The sequence below is a fragment of the Varanus komodoensis genome, unplaced genomic scaffold (genome assembly GCF_004798865.1).
Source record: "Varanus komodoensis strain SLA01 unplaced genomic scaffold, ASM479886v1 scaffold5, whole genome shotgun sequence".
NCBI lineage: Eukaryota > Metazoa > Chordata > Lepidosauria > Squamata > Varanidae > Varanus > Varanus komodoensis.
In genome coordinates, this window is record NW_025336087.1 from 8921406 (window position 1) to 8945933 (window position 24528).

Here is a 24528-nt window from a genome sequence, read left to right on the forward strand (position 1 = left end):
CTCCGCTGTCTCGCCGGCCGTGGGCGTGCGCGGCTTCGGAGGTTGCGGGCGACACGTGGGAATCCGTGCTTGCGCTCTGAGGGGTGGGCCGGGGCTGGGAGCGGCCGGGGGTCTCTGGGGCAGTCGGAGCGGGGCTGCGGTCTTCGTCCTCCTCCCTCCCTCCTTCCATGCTGTCGCTGTGCGTTTCTGCGGGCCGAAGCTTGAGCAGGTACTCCGTGCCAGAAAGACCTCCCTCCCTGCAAGGAAGAGACCCGGGCGGGACCCTCTCCCTTGAGGGACTCCCCAAGCATCTGAAAGACTGCAGTGTGGGCGGCCGTCCTCAGCTGCCCGCCGCAGTAGCTTTTGTTTGCAAGTGGCAAAGGAAGGGGCGCTACGCGCCTCTCTGTGACCACATGTCTAGGCAGACATGTGTAAAATCGCAGCTGGCTTAGATGTTTCCCTCTGCTTAAAATGCCGCCCCTTGACAGGAAGGTGAACCATCTTGCCTTCTTTCTAACACGGTCTCCAGTGTTTGGTCGTCTCTTTTAAGGTTCTCTCCTTAAAATTGTCGGTGCTGATCGTGGGGGCTCGTTGGGATCTCCTTGTTCTTAAGGGTGGTTTAATTATTAGCAGGGTTTTCGAGACTGTCAGCTCTGAAAAGAAAACCCGTTTCACTTCAGTCATCTTGAATATATTGATCACTCTTTTTTTCCTTTAGGTGCTCCAATCTTACCAAGGCTCCCGTACACAGAATGTGAGGGAAACTACCAAACATACAAACAAGGCGTCTTGAGAATTTATTTGTTGTGGCATGAGCTTTTGCATGCAATGCCCTGCATCATCATAATGCAGGATGTGTCCAGTGAACATCCATGTCTGTTGCATCCATGTGTAATAATTCTAATAGCCCCATTGCAGTGCATGCGGGTAAGCTCTATTAATGCAAAGGCCCACAAAATTCACTTCTCCTAATTCAGTGTTCATTGGTTTGTACTTTTAGGGGAAGAAGATGATTATGCTGCACCTAAATGTCCCCCAACTAAATAAGATTATCTTAGGGCACAATTATGTGGAAGAGCTTATAAACTAATGAACTTGGGATTATGGGCATCTTACACAGGGCGAGAGGAGTGCAGAGCTGCAGTTTGAGTCTGCTCTTTTCACTCTGCAAAAAGCATTACATGGCTGATTTTGGCCATCTAAGTATGGCATTTCAGAGTGGACTGGGGGAGGCTGAGGTGTCCTTGGGGTACATGACATCTTGGTGGTGCTGGTCTGCTCCCCTGCCAGTGCCCAAGAGCTCCCTGCAAAGCCCTCTGCAAGGTTGCTTGAACTTGGAAAAGCACCCAGCATGGTTCTTTCCACAGCAGGTGCAAGGAGGAGAGAGGGAATCCAGATGTGGATCCCGAGGTACAAGGCTGGAGTGTTTGCTGCAAATCTGAGAAATCCGTCAAGGAAGTGCCACACTTAGATGGCCAAAATCAGCAGTCTAAGCACTTTGGAGAGTGCTTAGGAGTACAGATGTGACCTGCATCTCCGCGTTCCTCTCACTTTGCATACGATTCCAATAATCCCATAATGAGTTCAGAGGTCTACAAACATCTCTCTCATAATACAACACAATTTACAATCCTATACCTTTATCCTGAGCAGTGATAAAGGAACCCAGTTCAGAAGAGCTAGTAGTAATCAGCCAAATCATTGGTTGGGGATAAAATTCTCTGTGTGTTTAGACAGAAAAAAGTCTTAAGACTTCCAGCATGCCCCAGCTAGTCATGCTGTAGTTTGTATAGGACTGCATGCTGAATGATGCATATTTTGGAATTAATTTCTTGAAACACTTCTAGCTTTGAATGCACACTCTAATATAGTTGATACATGCTAAATATTTAAACTGCTTTCACATTTAAAAGGTTCATAATAATATAGGGTACTATGCTTTCATTTATTTATAAATTTGCACTCAAGGTGGCTTACAATCACTAGTCAAACCTGAAAAAATAATAAATTAATAAAAGCACAACCACAATGACAGATTAAAACTAGTATGTAATGTAGTGGATCCGATCACACACTAAAGGCTGATGGAAGGACAGCAGAGAAGGAGCAATCTTAGCCTCCCTCAGAAGGGAGGTGCACAGACAAGGAGCAGCTACCAAGAAGGCCCTCCTTTTGCATTGCCACCAACCACAGCTCTAAAGGTGGCGATCTTGAGTGAACGACCTTTCCATGCTTGCATAGTATTGTCAGTATAGAGGTAGTGGCATATGTATCTGATTGTGGTTTTTCATAGGGAAAGGATTGTTGCTGTTTCTAGACAGTATTTAAATAAATGTGTTTTTTCAAGAGATATTCTGAAATCTCTTTTTACCCCAGCAGTCTGTTCCTGAACTGAATTTGGCTTGATCTAAACTTGTTAATTTCAATGGGCTTCGATGCACCCAAGTCTGTACAACTCTGCTGAGGCTCTGCCAATAAATCACTGCATGTTACATAACTGGTATATGAGTGATCAATGCAGGCAGCCTACAGGAGAATTTGTAGATATTTAGAGAGCCCCTTGAGTTCGACACTTAATTAAATTTTCATTTCCACAAGAGTCATGAATAATTAAAGGTTCCTTGTTTTCCAGAAGTAGTGGTTAGTGTCTTCAGAACCGCCTCTGTTTCCAGTCTATAGGAACAGGGATACACATATATGTATATGAGTGTATATATTAGTAAAGCCTGTTAGACACTGGAGAAAATGAGGATGGTGAAAGTGACATCCTAACAGATTGATGTTTTCCCATGATACCATCCCCCCCCCACAGTTACTTTTGACATAATGACAAATCAAACATTTTTCTGTCATGTGAAGCTCAGTCCAGATAAGACAGTGGTGCTATTGATGCGTGGTTTCATGCCCTTTACTTGCATAGCGCAGAGCGTCTTTTCCCAATGTAGACTGCAGTCCTCCCTGGATAGGAAAAGCCTAACCATAGACATGTGTGCTGTATTGCTCTCTACACTTTCCAGTGGATGGGTGTTAAAAGATCTCATTGGAGTGAAGAGTAATGGGGAAAATCTTCAATATTATTGCTTTTTTAAATCCCCTGTATGTGTGTTAGGAACAAAACTATGAGGAGAAAAGCTAAAATCCTCTCCTCCAGAACATAATAATCCTTACCTGAATCAGGGGCATGTGCACTTACATTGAGATAAATTAGCCAATTGTGTCTAGCTCTGTTATACAAAATTTAAAGCATGTGCAGTTTCGCCCTGAGGCCAGCTGCTGCATTCCAGTCCAGAAATGCAGTCGTGGCCGAGGGGTTGGAAGTATTCATCTGTGGAAAATTAACATACCACCTTCCATCCCAACTCCCTGTCCTTGCTGAATTCATAATTTATCTGAACTGTTCTCCCTGCACTTGCTCTCCCTGTGTCCAGCTTTGTTTCCCAAGTTTATCAAGGCACCTAGTTGCCTTCTACATCCTTCTGGGAAATGTGGGCTGTCTGCTCTGCATCGGTGTGCCGGCTGATTTGCCTGCAAATCCTTAGCCAGAGATCAAGTCTAGGACCTTTCTATGCTGAGCCTTAGCCCTGGCTTCATGTGAGGCCCTGTGTGACTGGTTCCATATGGGCCAAGCAGGAGAGAAAAGGAGTGTGACACTAATCCTAGCCCTAAACTGGCTTCTAGGACACAACACTGTTGTGAGGTTTTTAGTTTGTTACAGTATGAGTAGTTGGAGTGGAATGCTTTGCAGTGGGATGCCTCTTTCCAGTCCTGCTGCATCTCCGAAATTCTATCTAAAATAATGTTACCAGCACAGCTGCCAAAAGATAGGCTGCCTTTTTCAACTTTACATCTTTCAGCAATTGAACTCTAAGGCTTCAAAAATGCTTAGTTTCCCAACATACATGATTACACCCTTGTTATGTGAATTCATAGTAACATTGCATAGGATGCTTAGTAACATTGCACAGCAGGCTCTGAACCCATTTCTTGTGGCAGGGAGAAAAAAATATGGGCTTTACATATTGCTCTATAGAAGAGCCACACTGCTGTAGTGACCGGTATAGCAGCCCTTAGAAGGTCAGTAGAGCCATGCTGGATCAGGGTAGTGATCCATTTTGCTGAACATTCTGGTCACACAGTGGCCAACCAGCAGCAGACTGCATCCCAGAAGCAGGATATGAGTGCAGCAGCCCCCTCCTGCCCCAGTTCCTTAGCAACTGGTATACATATGCATCCTGCGCCTGCTGCTGGAGGTGGCATTTAGCAATCGGGACTAGTCACCATTGATAACTTTCTCTTCTGTGAATGTGTCCAGTCCTATTATAAAGTCATCCAAACTGGTGGTTATCACTGTATTTTGTGCAAGTAAATTCCATAGTTTCACTGTCCCTGTTGCTCTCAAAAAGGTTGCTTGCAGGCTCTTAATGCTGCCAGGAAATTTCCCATCTAAGAAAAACCCCAGAATTGGTGGCTGTTGTCTGTTATGTCTTGGAGAGAGTGCAAATCCCATTTTGTGACATCTTTGTGGCTTATCTGCTGGTGGAGTGCTTGTAGCTTCCCTGCATGGTCACTGAGGGCATTGCTGGGATTCAATGGGAGCAGCTGTTGCTGTTGCTCCACTTTTTACTTTCTTTCTGCATATATTGCTTTGCATTCTTCCTTACTGCTGAGAACTCTTAGGATCACAGCTAAATTATGCTGCTGGTAGCAGGACAGTTGGATTGGTCTGCCCACGTTTTGGTGAACTAACAAATTTATCTTCACAACTCTATCAGCTCACTGCTTTGTTAAAGACACAAGCAATTTAATTTGACTTTTTAATGCAACATTTGTCCTCTGCTTGACATTCTGCTTTACCTCTTCCAGTTCTCACAGTGACCCAAATCCTGAACTCTTTTGTCATAAGGAAGTCTAAGCAAAAGATGTGATCTGAGTTCTTCTGCAGGCCACTTAGCAAGAACGTGCAATCATCAAATGTGGAATTAGACAGTTTCATGAGAATCCCACATTATTTAGCCCTTGCTACTTGTAGAGAAAGGGTGGGAATGTGGGGGCAATGCTTGTTGCAGACATGGAAAACAAATTGTCCTGGGGAATAGGAGTGCTGGAAAAAAGCAAGAGACTTTTCCCCTCTCTCCCAAACAGTCACCTAAACCCATTCCTCTTAATGGCTATTTCCACTGACTTTTGGGTTTCCTAAATTCTTCCCCTGGTGCTACTATTGTCTTTCAATGCAACTATTCTGCTTTCAGCTTGTACTTTCCAGATCGATGCTTCTCATTATATATATATTTTTATTTACTGCATAGATAAATAAATGTAAAATCTGAAACAAATTACAGTAGTTACAGAAGGCAGCTAAATTAAAAGCATCCAAGAGAACTGGAAGTATACAAGGCTTTTAAAAAGTATGACTTATATGTTCTTTAAACGAAACATTTAAAAGTCTGATGGAAGAGAAAGGTCTTTACCTGGCACTGAAGGGAGAATTATATATGTCCCAGCCCAGCCTTTCCGGAAAGGTCAATTAAAATGCTACCACTGAATAGGCCCTTTCTACTATTGATTTTTTAAAAAATTAATACAATTTAAAGAGTTGCTAAATAAAGATAATGGAACACTCTGCCTGTGATTGTTGCTACTAGATTAATATATGCTAAATACTGGAAATCTAGTGATACCTCAAGAATCAAAGATTAGTGCATTAAATTACGGGACATTGCAGTTCTTGATAAATTAAAGGTGCAATCCCGTGAAAGTTTAAATAAGTTCAGCAACTACCAGCAGTATTTATTTAAACTGGGTGATGCTGGAAGTTGTAGGACTAATTTCTTTCTAAACATGCATAGGATCACACAGGATTATTAGGACTAGTTAAGGAGGAAAATATTCTGCTGTGTTTGTGTAACAGTGGGCATAATTTAAACAATTCTTGAATAGTCAAATTATGGTGATTGGTATTCCATTTTTGTGCCTAGAAGAGGAAATGGTGGCATAAACTGTTTCTTTGTCTAACATGCTGTTGTTGGTACTGTGTCTTCTTTTGAAAAGGATTAGGAAAAAAGAGAAAGCCCTTTCTTATGTAGCTAGCTGCCTCTATTCATTAGTCTGAATCACCTGGAGAAGAAGGGAAGAGAGACCCTTCTGGAAATTTGAGGGGGTTTATGCCTTTACATGTTAATACAAAGAACTTTGAATTGCCCCAGAAATGGACTGAAAAACAATACAGATCACAAAGCATTGGTGTAAAATAAGAATATTAGTCAGGCCCAAGTAAAAGTCTTAGCACTTTTTTAGACTAGCTGAAGGTTCCACACTCTGTCCAAAGTGGTGAAAATTTATTTCTTATTTAAAACTTTTCTACCCCATCTACTACTGATGTCTTGGGATGGCTTCCAATAAAGAACAAATAAAACACAGCATCTGGCAAGTCGGAATAAAAACTCCAGTTAAAACCAACTAAACATTAAAATAGTGGGAAAATAAAAAGGGTTTTGCCTGACACCAAAAAGAATAAAATGAAAATGTACAGTAACCTCATGTTTAGCTTATTGGAGTAATCCAAAAGGAAGGTAATGGCCACACAGATAAATGTGGCAAGACTATCTCTGTCCAGCTAGGGTCAAAATTAGTATATCAATCCAAGCTGATAAAAAGCTCTCTATTTTAAATATTAAATGTATGTACCACACCTGTAGCTCTGGTCACTGTACATTTCATTGACAGAGGCCACCTGTATCTTTGGTAATAATACTGGGGAAATACTGCAGTAATTCTTTAAGGGAAATCCAGTCACTACCAGAACAGCCTGGCAGATGAACCATTCACTAACAGAACATTTGTATTTTCTGGATTGAGGGGCAAACAAAAGTTCCCATCACATGCAGCAGAGCTTTGCATGATTAGTTTATTACTTCAGAGTAGTTACTGCAGCACTTCAGAAAGGAAAGGATAAGTGACTACCCCACCTGTTGTTATCCAGAAATTCCTGAAGTGTTAAGACAATGGCTCCAGTAGAACAAGCATGTTTCATTTGGCCCCAGATCTTAGAGTATTGCCTCCATAATGACACTGGAGCACTGATTCAAACCATCCACTACCTTATTTGGATTCAGTCAAAAGAGAGAAAAGAATGTCTAGAGCATTATCAAAACTTTTCCACTACAGAAAACTCCATAGTCTGTCAATGTCTCTTTTTGTTAATATTTGATCTGCACAACTGCATCTGTCATTTCCATTCTCATCTTTGGACCTTTTCCTGTGTTGCTTGTTTGGCCTCTTTTATTTTACTATGGTGCTCTTTTTCCTCTATGTTTATTTTTACTTGCAGAGCTGGTGGTCCAAGGATTTTAATCAGAATGACATTGGGAACAGAGATTACTACACTTTTCAAGGCCTCTTCCTATAGTGCAGTGGACCGAAACTTTCTGAAATGGGATCTGCTGCCAGAGCAGATTAGAACAAGGACTGAGGAACTAATCAAGAAAACGAAGCAAGTCTATGACAATGTTGGGATGCTTGATATGGAAAAGGTCACTTATGAGAACACTCTACAAGCTCTAGCAGATTTAGAAGTGGAATATTCAGGTAAGTATGTTATGTCTAATCTCAGTCTCAGTTTGCACTGGGAGAGAAGTATTAACGTAGGAATTAGAAGCATCTAACTGATGAAATAGAATTAATAAGTACATCTGTTTGCAGCTAAATACAGCAGTGGTGCCATTTATAAGTTGCATAGTATGGAATTAACTTTCAAGGGCATGGTTCATGATTATTTCAGATGGTATTGGCCAGGTAGGAATTTGATGATTCAGGGTAGTGTGTGCATATGGAATATTCTAGGTTACTGTACATCAGTCAAGGAAGCACAGTATTTTTGCTCTAAGGTGCAACTTGTTATCCTAAAGAGTCTTGTCTCTTACACATACAGAGATCTGTTTGAAAATGAGTCTTGGAAAGCAGAGGCAGGATACTGGGCAAGGAAAACCCATTGCTCCTACTCAGAGGTGTAGCTTGCAAATGTACTAACAACAGTCTTTAGCGGTAATTTGTAATGGGAAGGATTTGCAAGTGGTTTAAGATGAACTGATTTGCATCATCAGCTCTTGTATTTTCTTTATTTTTGCCTTCTCCTAGTGGAAAGAAGCATGCTAGATTTTCCCCAGCATGTTTCTCCTGATAAAGATGTGCGTGCAGCAAGCACAGAAGCTGACAAAAGGCTTTCTCATTTTGATGTTGAGATGAGCATGAGGAAGGATGTGTTCCAAAGAGTTGTTCATTTACAGGTAAGTAGTAAGACCATGTAATAGGCATTTGCAAAAATACCCATTCCAGTCCCTGTAAATAGTTCTGCCCGTTCAGTGTTTTTGAGCTATCTTTGGCAATTTTCCAATGATAAGAAGAGTCTATAGGTTCTGCTGTTTGTATTAGGAAGCTGGAAGAAGGTCTTTAGGTATTCAGCATATTAAGTGCAAGGCTTTGCAGGAAGAAATGAGTTTAGCGCATACAGCTGTTGCTGGCATAGAGATTCATTAATTGACGGATTCCTTAGTTTCACCGGTTGGTTGTTTTTTAATTTCTATCAAGCTTTTAAAGTATAACCCATCCTGTGTTCTTTCAATCCAATTTAGAATGCACTGCAAAGAAAAAATTGCAACGATAAAAACAAAACTTATAAAACTGGATTACAGGATTCAAGAAATAACTAATAAGGACAAGAACAATAGAGTATAAATAGGCCAAGCAGAAAACTGGTGTGGGCTTGTAAATCCCGGGAAGTTATGCTGCCAATGGGACCATCCTGGGTATAGTTTCTCTTTGAATGCTCCCACTGGTGGGAAGGGCCCTGAACTCTCTGGTGTGTAGTCTGAGGGAACATGGAAGACTACAGGGAGAACAGGAGGAAAGTGAGTAGCCTTCTGTCCCTTCTAGCCCCATAAAAGCTTGGCTTTTCCATAACAGTTTATAGTTTCAATCATGACCCTAATGGCCTTTGCCTTTCTCCCCACATTGATCACTTTATGGTATATGAGTTGCTTTCTAGCAAGACTCATGTTGCAGTTAATATGGATGCTGTCAAAACTGAATAATCCCTTGGTGCTTGACCTTTAATACCTCCCACAGGTATAGTAGCCTGCCAATTCTATTTCAAAACCTGTGATTGTTTTTATAGTGCTTATATTTGTTCCAGTGTTGTCTGACCAGGCTACAGTATCGCCATATGTGAACAGAGTTCCCTACTAGTCTTATACCTCCAACTTAATTGTATTTTTAGAAACATTCTAGAAAATTTAACTGGGGTGTAATACCACACATAAATGGTTTTGTAAATATTTCAATGTCAGACATATATTGCTGTGGCATTGTTTTGTATTTCATAATGCATATAAACTATGGACTGGCATTTTGAAAAAGAGGAGAGAATTAAAATAATAATGGAACTGAAGTTAACATTACCACATCACAGTCCCATTTTTAAATTTATATATAACTCAATAACAGGAATACTTAAAAATGCTTTTCCACATCTGAAAAATAAAGTTTACCCGTCAAAGCAACATCTTGCAAGAGAAGCTATGCTCAGCAAAGGTTTTATGTATATTCTAACACACATCACCTGTAAACTAAAAATTCATCTGACTGAATATGAGCCAAAGTTAAAGTGTCAATTACTATTTCACCAAAAATAGTGAAATTAAACTGCACATAGAAAAGTCTACATGAGCAGCTGGGATAAACACGCAGGAAGATTTCAAGTACCTCAAATAATAAAGAAAATAAACAATTCAGACCAATCCAAGTGACATAGCTCAAGCTTGGTATCTATTCTGGCTCTGTCCATGGTGATAGAAAATACATCAGTTTTGCATTTCAGCTGCCTAGAATGAAAACACAATTGATTTGTGCCTAGTCTGTAAAATGGGCTATGCCATGGGAGAAGTATTATATATTCCAACTCCATGATTAATACTGGCATGGGAAAAGGGGGAAAGACTAGGCAGGTTTGCACAATTGAACAGCCTTCAACCCTAGAACAAACCACAGACTCCAGACTAGTTTGTAAAACCACCCACCAGCTTTGGATGACATGACAAATAGCAATAAGCAAGGGTAAGTATGGTAATTTAGCAGTGAGCAAGCAGCACACACCGTGTGGAAAAATAAGCTGTGTGGAGGCATATTTTCCTTCCCTGATCATATGAGCCGAGCTGATGTGATCTTGTGACACAGTCCTTTAACCATGGTTAAGTGACTAGGATATTTATGTCATTGATCAATTACTGTGGTCAATATCTTACGTTTCTGATTAACTAAACAAACTGAATTAGGGTGGTACAGAGCACTTTCTCAAAAGATCCATATCTCTGCAGTCACCTAGGAATGCTTTGCACTTATGTGTCATCTTGGACACCATCCAACCATCCTATTAGTGGTTTATCCATGCTCTCCTGGCTTCCTTTCTGAAATGTGGTCTACTTCACAAAGGTGCTGATAACTTAAGTGTGTTGCTGCTTGTCCTACATATTGAAATGTAGAAAAGGAAAATACCACGTTTTGTTTGCAAGCTTTGAATGTAATAGGAGACAGAAGGATGCCTGTCAAAACAAGCGCGGGGTGTTCGTACAGCTTAAATAATTTTTCTGTTTGATCAGCCATATGACATCCTGATGTAAAATGCTTGGAAGTTACTCCCTCTCATGCATTGACTGACCCTTACAAGTGAGCATGCATCGATTGAAACCTAATTTAGTTAAATATGCCATTTAAAAAAAAGCCTTTGTCCCTGAGCAATGTGTAACAACTGTAACATGAAACTTTATTTGCACCTAAGGTTTGCTCCTGTGGGAAAGCTAAGTGTCACTTAATAGTAGGCAAACTGCACTCTAGAGTTACTCTACCAAAACCAATATTTACTCATTAGGCTTTTATTAGTTAAAATGTTATTCTCACAGGCCATCAATTCTGTGTAAGATTGTCAGAGGGAGAACAGAAACGATATCACTTATGTCAATAGGCAAACACAGTGTGGATTAAATAGTTCCATTTTTCAGCTAGAACATATCTTAGTCCCTGTTCATATCTAGGTTTTGACAAAAGCTCAATCTGTTACGTCTTTGGCATGGCTCATCATGTGTAACTTGCTGGTCTATCATATAGGCTTGTTTATGGATGATTGCAGAGTAAATGTATGAAGTACTTTGTACATTCTAAAATGGGCATGGACAGACTTGAGGCTTGTGGGATATATTTTGGTTTTTTAACTAGTATCCATAATTCAGAACCAGTAGCAAAACAAATGGTTTGGGCAGAGCCAAATGCAAAATGGTGATTTATATACTGAACTCTATAAGCTACTGAGACACAATATGCCTGCTACAAGTACAAAACTACATCTAAGTCATTGCAGATCAAGGATTTTAATGACCTCTAAGGGTTAGGAAGCCTATTTATGCTTTTGATTGACAATAGTTTCTGTCTCTCAGTTGTTTAAAAGTCTACTGCATCTCATCCAGTGATCTACCAGTAGCTCCTGATCTTCTGTACATCCCAGTTTTGTATGAGTGCTTTGGTTGTGTAGCTAGAGGACCTCAGAAGGGGAGGGAAAGTGACTGGTGCACCTGCAGAATACCCCTTGTCTTGGTCTTCCCAGTCTCTTCCCTCCTCAACCCTTTCACCCCACTCTGAAGTTGATGTTGTGACCTTGAAGAGCAGCCAACACCCCTTTTCTACCTCAGCTTCAAGAGGGGGTGGAGGAGCACTTATACCTAACTTTGAGTTCAGAGTACAGTCTCTGACCTGGGAGCTGGGAATCTGAAAAATCCTGTTGCCCCTCAGCCAATATCTAGGGGTTATAGGATCATTCTCTTTATAGGTTAAATTTCTAGATGATATTGGAGAAAAGATTAATATTTAATTAGAAAGGTGATTGGTATAATAAGTCGACTTGTAAAATCATTCCAAAACACACAAGACATTTGGGAATTAGGAATTTAAATTATTTCTGCAATGTTCACTGAGCTTTTAGTGTGATGCTACAAAATAGGTAAGTGTTGCTGTGTCTTTGCTTTTCAGAAAACGTGTGACATTGAGTCTTTAAAGCCTGAAGCCAGAAGGTACTTGGAAAAGTCAATAAAAATGGGGGAAAGAAATGGACTCCATCTTCCCACAGAAATACAAAATGTAAGTGTGATATACTTCAGCCCTAAAAGGAGGCAAATTTCAAAGCATATGTTTTTAGTTTACATGTTACCGTTCTTACAGACTTGATCCTATATGTGTCTACTCAGGAGTCAGTCTTGGCCCCAGGGCCCTTCAACATATTTATTAATGATTCGAAGAGGAGGTGCGGGGAATGCCTATCAAATTTGTAGATGACAAAAAACTATGTAAGCTAGCTAATATCCTGAAAGACAGAAACAAAATTCAGAATGATCTTGTTAGGTTGGAAAGAATCAGAATGAAACTTAATAAATGCCAAGTTTTGCACCTAGGAAAAAGAAACCAAATGTATAGTTACATGATGGGTATTAGGCTCAACAATACTGTAAGCAAGGAAGATCTTGGAATTTTTGTGGATCACAAACACAGTATACCAACAATGCAATATTACCTCAGAAAAGACATGCTGTTTTGGGCTGCATTAATAGAAGTATCACTTCCAAATCAAATGAAGTACTAGTTCTTCCCTATTGAGCACTGAAGCTTGCCCATCGTGGCTACTCTCCAAAGCCAAACATGGGATTGGTTCCTGGATCCTGGAGGTCATCAATGCCTCTCTGAGGGATGGCTGGGTGCCTGCCCCTTTAAAGGAGGAGGTGGTCAGGGGGCTGGGAGTAGGAGGCACTGCTTGGCAGTGGTTCCGCTCCTACCTCAACGGCCGATTCCAGAAGGTGGTGCTGGGGGACTTTACCTATGCCATGGAGTATTGCAGGGGTCCATTCTGTCCCCCTTACATGAAACCTCTGGGAGAGGTCATCTGGAGGTGTGGGCTGCGGAATCATCAGTACGCTGATGATACCCAGCTCTGCCTATCTTTTTCAATCAACTCAGGTGAGGCAGTGGCTGTACTGAACCGGTGCCTGGCTGAAGTAATGGGCTGGATGAGGGCCAATAAACTGAAGCTCAATCCAGACAAGACAGAGGTCCTGCTGGTGGGTGGTTCGAACTCCTGGGTAGGTGACTTGGATCTTGTCCTGAATGGGGTTGCACTCCCTCTAAAGGACAGGGTCCGCAGCTTGGGTGTGCTCCTCAACCCCGAGCTGTCGTTGGAAGCTCAAGTGATGGCGGTGGCGAGGAGTGCTTTCCATCAGCTTTGACTAATCCATCAGCTGCGTCCCTACCTGGAGGATGACTGCCTGATAACAGTGACACATACATTGGTTACTTCCCGATTGGATTTCTGTAACGCACTCTACGTGGGGCTGCCCTTGAAGACAGTCCAGATACTTCAGATGGTGCAAAATAGAGCAGCCAGGTTGCTGACGGGGACTGGGTGTTATTCTCATACAACCCCAGTCCTCTACCAGCTTCACTGGCTTCCCATTGAAGTCCGGGCTCAATTCAAGGTGTTGGTAATAATCTATAAAGCCCTTAATGGCTTGGGGCCTGGATACCTAAAGGAACACCTGCATCCATATTTGCCCTCCCGCCCCTTGAGATCGGCAGCAGAGGCTCTCTTCCGGGAGCCCTCCGGGAGAGACATCAGGAAGCAAAGTACCCGGAGGAGAGCTTTCTCTGCGGTGGCGCTCCATCTGTGGAATGCGCTCCCCAGAGAGGTCCACCTGGTGCCGTCATTATTTGTTTTTCGGTGCCAGGCTAAGACCTTTTTATTCAAACAATATTTTAACAATGTTTAATATTTACTGGTTTTAATTGTGCAGCCAGGGTGTTTCCTGGTTTTTAACTGTATTTGTATGATATTTATTTATTTCTGTGAGCCATCCCGAGGCTATATAGCAAGGGGACGGCATAGAAAAACTTTAAATAAATAAATGGTCCTCATTTACCAGTTCTACGGCATAGAACAACTTTTATAAATCAATCAATCAATCAATCAATCAGTCAATCAATGGGCCTCATTTGCCAGTTCTACGGCATAGAACAACTTTTATGAATGAATGAATGAATGGGCCTCATCCGCAGCACAGTTAGATGCAAAGATTCAAACAAGTTGGAAAGGGTTCAGAGGTAGGCAGCAAGGATGATTCAGGGACTGAAAACAAAGCCCTCTGAAGAGATTGAAATTACTGGGCATGTTTAGCCTTGAGAAGACTGAGGGGAGATACGGTACCATTCTCCCAGTACTTGAAAGGCTGTCACAAAGAAGAAGGCCAGGATCTCTTCTCAGTTATCCAGCACGCAAGACACAGAATAACAGGCTCAAGTTACAGGTAACCAGATTCCAGCTGGACATCAGGAAAATTCCTGATTGTCAGAGCAATATGACACTGGAGCTAATTCCTAATTAACAATAGGTAGCTCATGGGTTCTCCCACTGGAGGTATTCACAATACAGCTGGGCAGCCATCTGATAGGAATGCTTTAACTTGGAGTCTGGCATAGAGCTGTGGTTGGATCTGAAGGCCTTATTGGCCCTTTCCAACGTTATTATTCTGTACCTTACAGAGTTGTTGTGATATAAAATGGAGAGGAAGAGGAGGATTCCATAAACCACCTTGGGTTCCTTGCATAAAGGGGTGATATAAATATAATGCCTAACATGAACATCAGCTAGCAGCTCTCTCCAGGGTTTCAAGCAGGAGATTTTCCTGCCAGACTTGAATATAGCAGGGATTGAACTTGTGCCCTTCCTCGTGCAAAATGCACTTTATGACTGAGCTACAGCCCATCCTCAAGCCTCTCCCCTGCACTATACTAACACTCCAACCACTGCTACACTTGCTCTCATTAGCCAGTTCTGTCAGCTTTCTACGGAGTGTTTGTCTTCAACATACTTTCAAAATACCCATTCATAACCATAGGATGAATATGGAAATGCAAACAGACATTGCATGAAATCTAGCTGTGTTCATCTACTGGCAGAATGACATCCACCCATCGAGCAGATTGTATTTTATGCCTCCACACAAGCTCCTGTGTCTACTCAGAAGGGTTGGGGAAATTCAGGAAAGATTTTGTGGAGATGTGGAGGGCTTCAGGGGAAGGAGATGACCAAAAAGGACAGAAAGCAACTGTTCTCAACTGAGAGGTGAAATGTTTCAGCTGAAGTCATATTGAGATAAATAAATGTAATATATTAAATGTGTTTTGCTTAGGGAACAAATTATTAAAACAGTTCTAGAATTCTCTTTTTTCATACAATGTTTCATACTTCTCCATCTGTCTTCTCTAATGCTTGGTATCCCAGCTAAACAAAAAGTTCATTTTCAGCGGCTTTCATTTCATCAGAAGTTCATTTTTATAAGATTCTTCACTTTGTTGTTTCCTGTCTATGATCTTTGTGGTATACCTGGGGACCAGTACATAAGAATGCAGTATATAATTGCAACAAGGTTGATTTGTTTTTATCTATAAATTGATATTAAGGAAATCAAGACAATAAAGCAGAAACTGAGTGAGCTGTGCATAGACTTCAGCAAAAATCTCAATGAAGAGAATACATTTCTGATATTTTCTCAAGATGAACTTTGTGAGTACATTGGTTTAAGAATTGCTGTTGAGAGATTTAAGCAATGAGAATTGTTAGCCTTTATTCTAGTTAGCAGTCTTCACAGGCTAATTAGCCTTATCACTTATTCCTCTACTGTTTTCTCTGATTTTTCCTTCATTGTATTGGCTCAGCCTTTCCAGTTTCCACAACTGTGTTACACAATATGCTTTTGGTAGACCCATGTATGAACTTACACACACTCCAACAGGACCCCCACACCTCTAATAAGGAATCTTTAGATATTGGCAAATAGAGTTTTATAGCAATTCCTCCCTAAAGAGATGAACACCCAGGTATCACCAAGAGGGTGCTATTGTACAGAGGGGGATGCAAAAGCTGATTTGGGGGGAATTGTTTGAGCATATGCATTTTTTAACAGCACCAATTGAGGGTGCTGCCACATTCACTAGGTTTTGCTTAGATAGGGGAAATTAGCTGCATTCTTGGCAAAGCTGCATTTCAGGCCTAAAAGCAGTTTTTCAAGATCATAGGGAAGGAGTCTTAACTATCTACCTATCTAGCTAGCTAGCTAGCTAGTTGTTGTTTATTTCATTTCTATACTACCCTGTAGCCGAAGCTCTCTGGGTGGTTTATGACAATGTATAAAATAAGAACAATACGAATAACATAAGATGAACAATGTTAAAAAGAATTTAAGATTAATTTTAAATAGCTTAAAATTCAGTATAAATACAATAAAAGGACCTACATTATTATTATTTATTTCACATACACATACATGCACACAGAAGAAAGAGTGGGGTGGAGGGAATGTGTATCAAGAACAATATTCCTTTCTCTGGGCTGCAGCCCGTCCCTGCAGACAATAAGTTGCAAGCATTGCAGCTCCTAGTCTGAAGTGAAGAGGAAGGAAAAGTCCTGAATATGGACGTCAAGGCAGCCAGTGGTGCCACCTTGCTCTGGCAAGCGAGGAGCCTAGTGATTGCAGTAGTCTTACTGGTTTCAGCATGGAGCCTTTCTTTGCAGGGAAAGACTGGGTGATTTCCACAAGATGGCTCCATCCCTCTAGGAAAAACGGGGATGGGGCTTCCTCAGTGTTCTTACACAATTCAGAGAAAGCCTGTGAGATCACATCTTTGATAAACCGGGCAACACTCACAAGTATGGAAACTGGTGATCCTTGCAAAGGGATAAAACCGACTCTTCCTTCTGTGCATTTTGCTGGAAACAAAATTCTTATTTACTGGGTTCTTCTTATTGTCTCCATTCAGTTAACAAAGAATGATCTCAAGGGAAGGCCTCTACCCTGGAGGGCAAAAACAGGAACCCACTGCAGTTCTTGAGCTTGTCTTACCAGATATTACTTTTGCTATCCAACAATTGTTTTGCTCAGTGTTTATCCCCACCTTTGCCTTTAGGGAATGCAGTTTAGGAAGTCTGTTAGAACCCGAATTGCTTGACCTAGCCCTGCATGATGACTCCCAACCCCATTGCTTGCACCTTTACTGAATCTGGGAATGAAGACTTTGCCTCAAAAATGTAGTATTGTTCACTCAAAAACAAGTGACTTTGTAGCAACTGAATATTGTTGCTTCTTTGTAAATCCAATCTACTGTAAATTCTTTCATTGTTCTCAGGGTTACTGTTCTCAAGATCCCTGACTTTCTCATTCTTAGATCATATTTTTACACATTAAACATGTAACAGCTGAGTTTTACAAGTTTTTGTTACTATTAGTTCAGTGTGATAGAATTGGGAAGCATGCATTTACAAATATATTTTCCTTTCTTAATGGATTAGCATGCTTATTAATGTTGTTAATACATAAAGTATTTATATGAAATATAGTCAGGTAATATGTAATCTTCAGAACTGTTTCTAGAGAGTAGAAACAAGTTGGTAATTAAAGAGTTATAATAATAGCCATTTTCATGATACTGCTGCTCATACTGCTATAGAGAATATTTGAAGAATATTATTTTATTAAATCCTGTGATAAAATCTGTTTCTCAGGTGGCCTTCCTGATGATTTTATTAGTAGTTTAGAGAAGACTGAAACAAACAGATATAAAGTAACCTTAAAATATCCCCACTATTTTCCTGTTCTGAAGAAGTGCAGTGTTCCAGAGACCAGGCAAAAAATGGAAACATCATTTAATACCAGGTGCAAAGAGGTAGGAGAAATTTGTCTTGCTCATAACTGAGTTAAATAAAATATAAGGACAGTAGCAACCAAGCAAGATATGGGAAGGTCTGTGACTCAGTGGTAAAGTAAATACTTTGCGTGTGGAATGTCCCAAGATCAGTCATTTTCCACTGCAAAATGAGTCCCAAGAAGCAGGAGACCTTGAGGAGCAGTTTGTTTTTCCTTGCTTGTTAGGTCACAGCCAGATGTATAGAGCTAAAGCATAAACTGTCATACAGACTTAGAAAAATAAAAATCACATTCCCTCGCCCCTTTCTGTATTTCTGCTTTGAAAGTGTTCTATGCGGTAATATCTGCCTGGTAGCATTTTTTCATTTAGTTGCAGAGGTGAAAATGTTATTTAAACTGACAAGAGCACTGCAGATCTTTGGGAACAGGGTGATTTAAAATACCTGATAAATGCAAGTTTTCAAACAGATACATCCTCAAACCATGGGAATTCTCAAGTATTGGTAACTTGTTCCCACTCCATACGGGATGATTTCAGTGAATACAGGATGCTGTAATGATTGACACTGGCTGGCAGCAGCTCCCAGAGGCTTTAGGAGGAGTTTTTCCAGCTTTTTCTAGTCTCAGTCCAGCCCTGCAGGGTTCTCCCAACTACAGATTGTTTGGTGGTTTCCTGGCTTTTCTGCATATTTCTTCCACTCTGAAAGGTTCCATTGGCTTTCATATGGCTTAGTTACTAACAGCAGGAATTGAAATACAGCATGCTTGTATGATCAGCTCCACCCACCACTTCTCTGAAATTGAAAGTGCAGTTGAGCTGAAAGCGGATCTGCAGTCCTGCTCCAGGGTCTTGGATAATGAGCTACAAGAGGAAATTCATATGCAGTTGGACCTCTACATCCATGGGGATCAGGGGCACAGGACCCCTGCAAAGGTGGAAAAACCATGAATAGCCCCCCCACACACACCTTAACTCTTAATACTGTTGACCATATGTGCACTGGATTGCTCCCCCACCCCCACCCTGTATTAGCCTGCATTGTTGATACATATACCTGCCAGTACTGAGAAACATTTAACTGAAAAGCATTTTTAATTTAAAAAATTCCACTAACCTAATGCCTGTATGAGGATAGGGTTTGGGTCAGACACATGATCACAGTTGATATTTTATTGCATTTTAAAGATGTAAAAAGTTGTGAAGAAGGCAAGACACACTGCACACTTAGACAAAACATGTGAACAAGGCTGGCTAGTGCCAAAACAGAGTGTACCATTCCCAAAGAGTGTGTGTAGAACACAGTTCTTTAGCACACTGAAACTTTTTACACAATTTAAGTTTTTATAGTAATTTTGTGTATATATTTATGGTAGTAAGTGGTAATAGATTAGTAATACATATATATTAATAATACATATTTTATGCATTTATGACTTTCTAAACTTTTCTTAGTTTTCTTTACATTTTCTAGTCTACATGCATCATCTGGGATTTTCTACAATAGGCTACAAAACTCAAATAGAAAATCCCATTTAATTATTGATGGCAAACTTGTGAAAAACCAAATCCACAGAAGTTAAGCCCATGAAAGTTGAGGTTCGACTATATTTAGAAGCATCACAATATTCTTATTCTACATTCTGGAAAACAAATCTTCCTAAACTTCCTTACCTGATCTTTAGGAATTAATATGTCTACTAGAATTGTTGTCATTCTGAATTATGCCAACACTAAAAGTATCTACACATAAGTTTAAGCTGTGGAAAACTTAGTTGCCTTTATTATGAAAGATGAGTGCAGAACATAAATCAATAGGATTATTTATTGAGTGGGGAATGAGATAGCAACAAAAAATATGGACCAGTTTTGTTGAATTATGGTTGATTTAAAGAAAATGGTGTGAGACAACTCTGACAGTTGTCCTGTTTTACATTTGTAAAATGACACCATGCTGGCAAGTCCTGTTGGACTAATTGGTTGTGGAATGTAAATTTAATAATAAATAAAAATAAATGAATGTCAGCATCACATGGTATAGTAACAGTTCCAGCCACTATGTGGCACACAGCTAGTATAATCTAGAGGAGAGCATCTCTAACTGATAACTCATTGGAGTGGGCCTACTAGACATTTTTCCTGTCTTTTGAAAATTTAGCAATCCAGTCTTATGATCAAACACCGAAGAAGTGCACAATGTTCCTTATTTTGTTGGATCCATAGAATTAAAGAGTGTACTTACCTCAAGATCATAGTAATACAAGCAAACCTTCAAAGCTTTGAGGCTTTCCTAAGTGGGTCCACCGGTCCACCAAGTTCAATACTGTCTGCTTTGATTAATGTCAGATTTCTAATGCCCCAGGTGGAGAGTTTCTTTTTCCACACTGGTATGTAAGATCCTCTTAAGTAACAACAGCAGTAGTGACTGGGTTCAGACAACAAAAGATTTCGTACTCAAGGGTTGAGCATGTGTTGTCACTGAAGCATGGATTGTTGTTGAAACTGGTTACCATGCTGTCTGAACCCAGCCAAGATAACCCACAGTTCACAACCCAGCAATGCATACTTCTCTTTGTAGGTTATTTGCAGTTACTAGTACCTTGCTAGTATCTCTGGGTTCTGATAACAGCAACAAGCCATTGTTCAACAACAGCCTACCTGGACTCATACTTAACTACTGAATGTGGATTATCATGTTGTCTGAACCCAGTCATAACTGGAATCTTTCACAAAGTAAGCACACTTCTTTCTACTTAGCTTCACCTATTTCCAAATAGAACCTCATAGATACTATGCTATATAACACCAAGAAACTTTCCACTTAAAAAAAAACAAAGCAGAACAGTAAGCATATTTTCTTTCCAAGAAATGGCTGAAAACTTTAACTTTTTTTCCTTAGGAAAATGCTAAGATTCTTCAACAATTACTTCCTTTGAGGGCAAAATTAGCAGAACTTCTGGGATACAGCACGCATGCCAACTTTGTTCTTGAGCTGAACACAGCAAAGGTGACAGACAACGTTACAGCATTCTTAGGTCTGTTCTTACATATTCAAGTAAAAATATTAGACATAGTAACTTAAGTCAAGGGGAAGCATTTATTATGCAAAGGAGTTACAGGTTTTTAAACTGACTATGAGCAGGGTATGGAAAAGTATCTGTTGAAATATGTTCTACTTGGAATCGAAAGTGTATCAAGTCTAATTGTGGTTACATGTGTCCTTGGAAAATAAAGAGAATAATTATGGTGTATGAGATTTAAGAAGACATATTTAAAATCTACCTAGCACATTATTAATAATTTGTCCATTAAAAGCAGAAGCAGGCCAAGCAGTTAGAAAACCCAGCTAATATTCGTAAATCTTATAGATTAGAAATCAGCCCAGTGCAAAAAAGTGTACATTTTTACCACCCACTTCTAAATAGGTAATTCAAAGCCATAAAATGTGCCCAAGGACACATCAATCACTTAAGTTCCACAGACTATGAAAATAGGTGCTCCGTAAAGACACCAGCCAAGTTGATTAAGCTTCTTTGTTTTGTCTATAGAGAAAATTACAATGTAGGAAGCACAGTTTACTTTTGTTTTAATGGAGTAGATTGTAAAATTACTCTTGTGCTAAATGCAATGCCAGCCTTTAATTAAGGAGGATTTAGTTAGGTATCAAGCAGGAATTAACTAGACACTCTCTACTAAAACAAGCTTTTGCCATTTTACCTCTTCAACATTCGTCACTTAACAGTATTTGATGTTCATTCTTGGTCCTCTGTTTCTGTTCATTTACATATTGACTTGGTTCATGTAATCATTTTCATCCATAAGCGTAAATAAGTCACCATGGCTTGTATCACGTACCAAGCAACCAAGGATGCATGTTATCATGTCATCTGAAGGGGGTTGTCACTGTTTTAACCTAGAGCCCATGGGCTGTTTTAACATTGTTGCAGGGTTCCTCCCATGCATGAAAGTCTTTGCTGAGTTCTGCTCAGAATGCTGAGGCAAGAAGGGAGAGAGCAGTGATATTTGCCCATTACCTCCCTCCCGCTGCAGCCTGCAGTGCCACTGCTTAGGCTGTTTGAGCAGGTCATCAGCCCTCTGGAACAGATTTTCTCCATGCTGCTGTGAGAGCAGGGTAGCCAGAAAATTGCCTCATCCCTGTTCTGCCAGCAGAGTAGGTAAGAAGTCTTCCATGGATGGAAGGAGCCCTTCTGCAATAACATTGTCCATGAAGCATTAATATTTGTAGAAGAGTAAATACCTAAGAGTCCTATAGCCAGATGTCTCTGGGAAGCCCATCAGCAGGGCCTAACAGCAGTAACTCTCTCCTGGTGTTGTACATAGCCCGATACGGAATTAGAACAAATTCTTACAGTAATTGCTGACTCTTTTTTGCAGATGATCTAAGTAATAAGCTGAAGCTTTTAGGTGAGGAGGAGAGAGCGTTTATTCTAAACCTTAAGAAAAAGGAGTGTGAAGAAACAGGTTTTGACTATGATGGAAATATTAATGCATGGGATCTGCATTATTACATGAATCGTACAGAGGAGCTCAAGTACTCCATAGATCAAGAAAAGCTGAAGGAGTACTTTCCTATTGAAGCCGTCACAGAAGGGCTATTGAATATTTACCAGCGGCTGCTGGGACTTGTGTTTGAGCAAGTGGGTGATGCTCATGTTTGGCATGAGAGTGTTACCCTTTACGCCGTAAAGGACAGTTCAACAGGAGAGATTTTAGGGCAGTTCTACTTGGATCTGTACCCAAGGTAAGTGTGATTTCCAGTTCTTTTTTTTCCCTTAGAGCAACTGTTTATTCTTGTATGCTGATTTAACAGTCGTATTAACTTAAGGGTACACTTCTGTTCTTACTTAGGAGTAAGCACTACAGAAAGTGTGACTTGCTTTTCCATAAATTGTGAGATTTCTTTAGTCAGATGCTCATCTTGGTTTAATTTCATTTTTCTGAAGATAATGGTGAAACTCATCAGTTGGTTGCTTGGAAGAGGTGGAATCTTGAAAGCTGGCCATGCGCTTGTGCCACTTACGTAAACTTCCATTTTCTTCCAGAAGGAATAATTCTGGGAGGTTTATTGTGTTTGGCATTGCTATGTTTAGAAATGGGTAATTTAAACACTGCATCCCTCAAAATACTACTAGAATCTATTTAAAGACACGGGTAGCACAAAAGTGACTATGAGTGCCAAGTGTCAGCAAAATGAATTTGTGCTTTCAACATGGGTTCATGTCACCTGAAGGAAGGTGTATTCCTGGCTGTAGTCCATGAGACTGAACAGGGCATTTGGGCAGAAGTAATTTCTAGATCTCCTTGGAACTTCTTTGTGGAGCAGGAAACAACACTGCTGGCTGAGGGACTAGAATTGTTGCTCCTCCTGTCTCCACCTTGAAGACAGAGAATGCAAAACAACTTATCTGGAAACTTAGTTTTTGCCTCAATTAAAGTCCCCATATCTAACATTGGAAGGGATGACAAATGCTTTCAGGATGCTTTGGAGCAGGGAAGGGAAACTATTTTTCTGCCAAAGGCTATATTCCTACGATAGCAGCTATCAAGCTGCCAATATCCCTGTGCAGTTCTGACCAAAGATATTTAAAAGTAGGTCCCACTGAGGCCAGCGGGGATTTAATCTTAAGCATGGTGCACAGGGATACAGGCTTAGCATCCTACAAGAACACAAAGAACATTTAGTACTTTTGTCCTTATTTAGGGGTAGCATGTATCAATGTAAATTGCTGTAGTTAAGTAGTTTCCTTTCTTCCTCGTGAAGACTAGTTAAAAGTTCAACTTAGATGTAGTATTTGGTGACTGGATACCCCTGTAGCCTTGTGCCCCCCCCCCCATTTCTCAGATCCATAATTTGCCAATTTTGACATCATGGCAAACTCTATTTAAGAACAATTCAGAGGTGCCCTTGGTGCACTGATAACACACTTTATGAAGTTCATGCCTAGAAGCCCTGTGCTTGAGCAATGCTGGCTGACCTAGGAAATGGTCCGCATACAATCCAAACCTGCTGTCATTCCTTTTGTGACCGTGGGACCTCTTCTGTGTTCTGGAATTTGTAAGGACTTTGTGGGTGTTGCTTTTCCTTGGTCTCTTGGTGGTGAATTGGGATTATTTAGACATAAGCCCTCTTTGTAAAAAGGTCTGTTATGTTCAGAGAGTGTCCTGGAAACCACTAAGTTCTTGTGGACATGATTTGTAAAGACACAAGCAATCAGCAACTCCAGGACTTTCCTTTAAAGTATCTTGTTTAGTTTCCAAGCTGTTTAAGATGTCAGACTGCTTAGAGGCTCTTTACAAAGCAAGGCAGCCTGTGTTGCTGTGGCGTGCTTTCTTTAACAGTGACTCCACACCAGTAGCTCTGCGGGGGAGGAGAGAGCTGCATCCTTCAGGCCTTAGATGCTCCTGGAAACATTGCTGTAGTGGAGTGCCTGGGCTTGGTTTCCTATGGGAGGCACAGGAGACAAGTGTGCCCAGGTCCCTCCACGCCTGAATGATACGGTTGCTTATTCCAGTCTATTAAAACCCTTCAAGAGTTTTTGCCATCCTCAGTTAAGCTGATGAATAGACCCAGATCTTCTCTCAGAATGGAATGGTGTTTGTTTTGCCCTAACCTGCAAATAGCTCCTGTGGAGGTAAGAGTCATTTGGATCAGGTAACTGGGGCAGAGGATCAACACCCTTTGCCTGGTATCATGGCCATGATCCAAATCTGAGTCCCCTGATCAGGGCTATATTTCCTCTTAAACAT

At 40.6% G+C, this 24528-nt stretch overlaps 1 protein-coding gene across 3 annotated transcripts in view; it reads left to right on the forward strand.

Annotated features, from left to right (window-relative positions):
• The first annotated feature begins 67 nt into the window (after positions 1–67).
• NLN (neurolysin) overlaps positions 68–24528 on the forward strand; it is a 37753-nt gene continuing 13292 nt past the window's right edge. The window contains exons 1-9 of one of the 3 annotated variants that reach the window (XM_044446800.1): positions 134–208; positions 698–906; positions 7307–7563; positions 8113–8261; positions 12049–12156; positions 15523–15625; positions 17621–17781; positions 20660–20795; positions 22156–22522. In XM_044446800.1, coding sequence (XP_044302735.1) covers positions 7335–7563; positions 8113–8261; positions 12049–12156; positions 15523–15625; positions 17621–17781; positions 20660–20795; positions 22156–22522 — 1253 coding nt within the window. In that variant the 5' untranslated portion in view covers positions 134–208; positions 698–906; positions 7307–7334. Of the gene's footprint in view, positions 209–697; positions 907–7306; positions 7564–8112; positions 8262–12048; positions 12157–15522; positions 15626–17620; positions 17782–20659; positions 20796–22155; positions 22523–24528 lie in introns of those variants that run through there. The other 2 variants (XM_044446799.1, XM_044446802.1) reach the window with 2 other exon arrangements.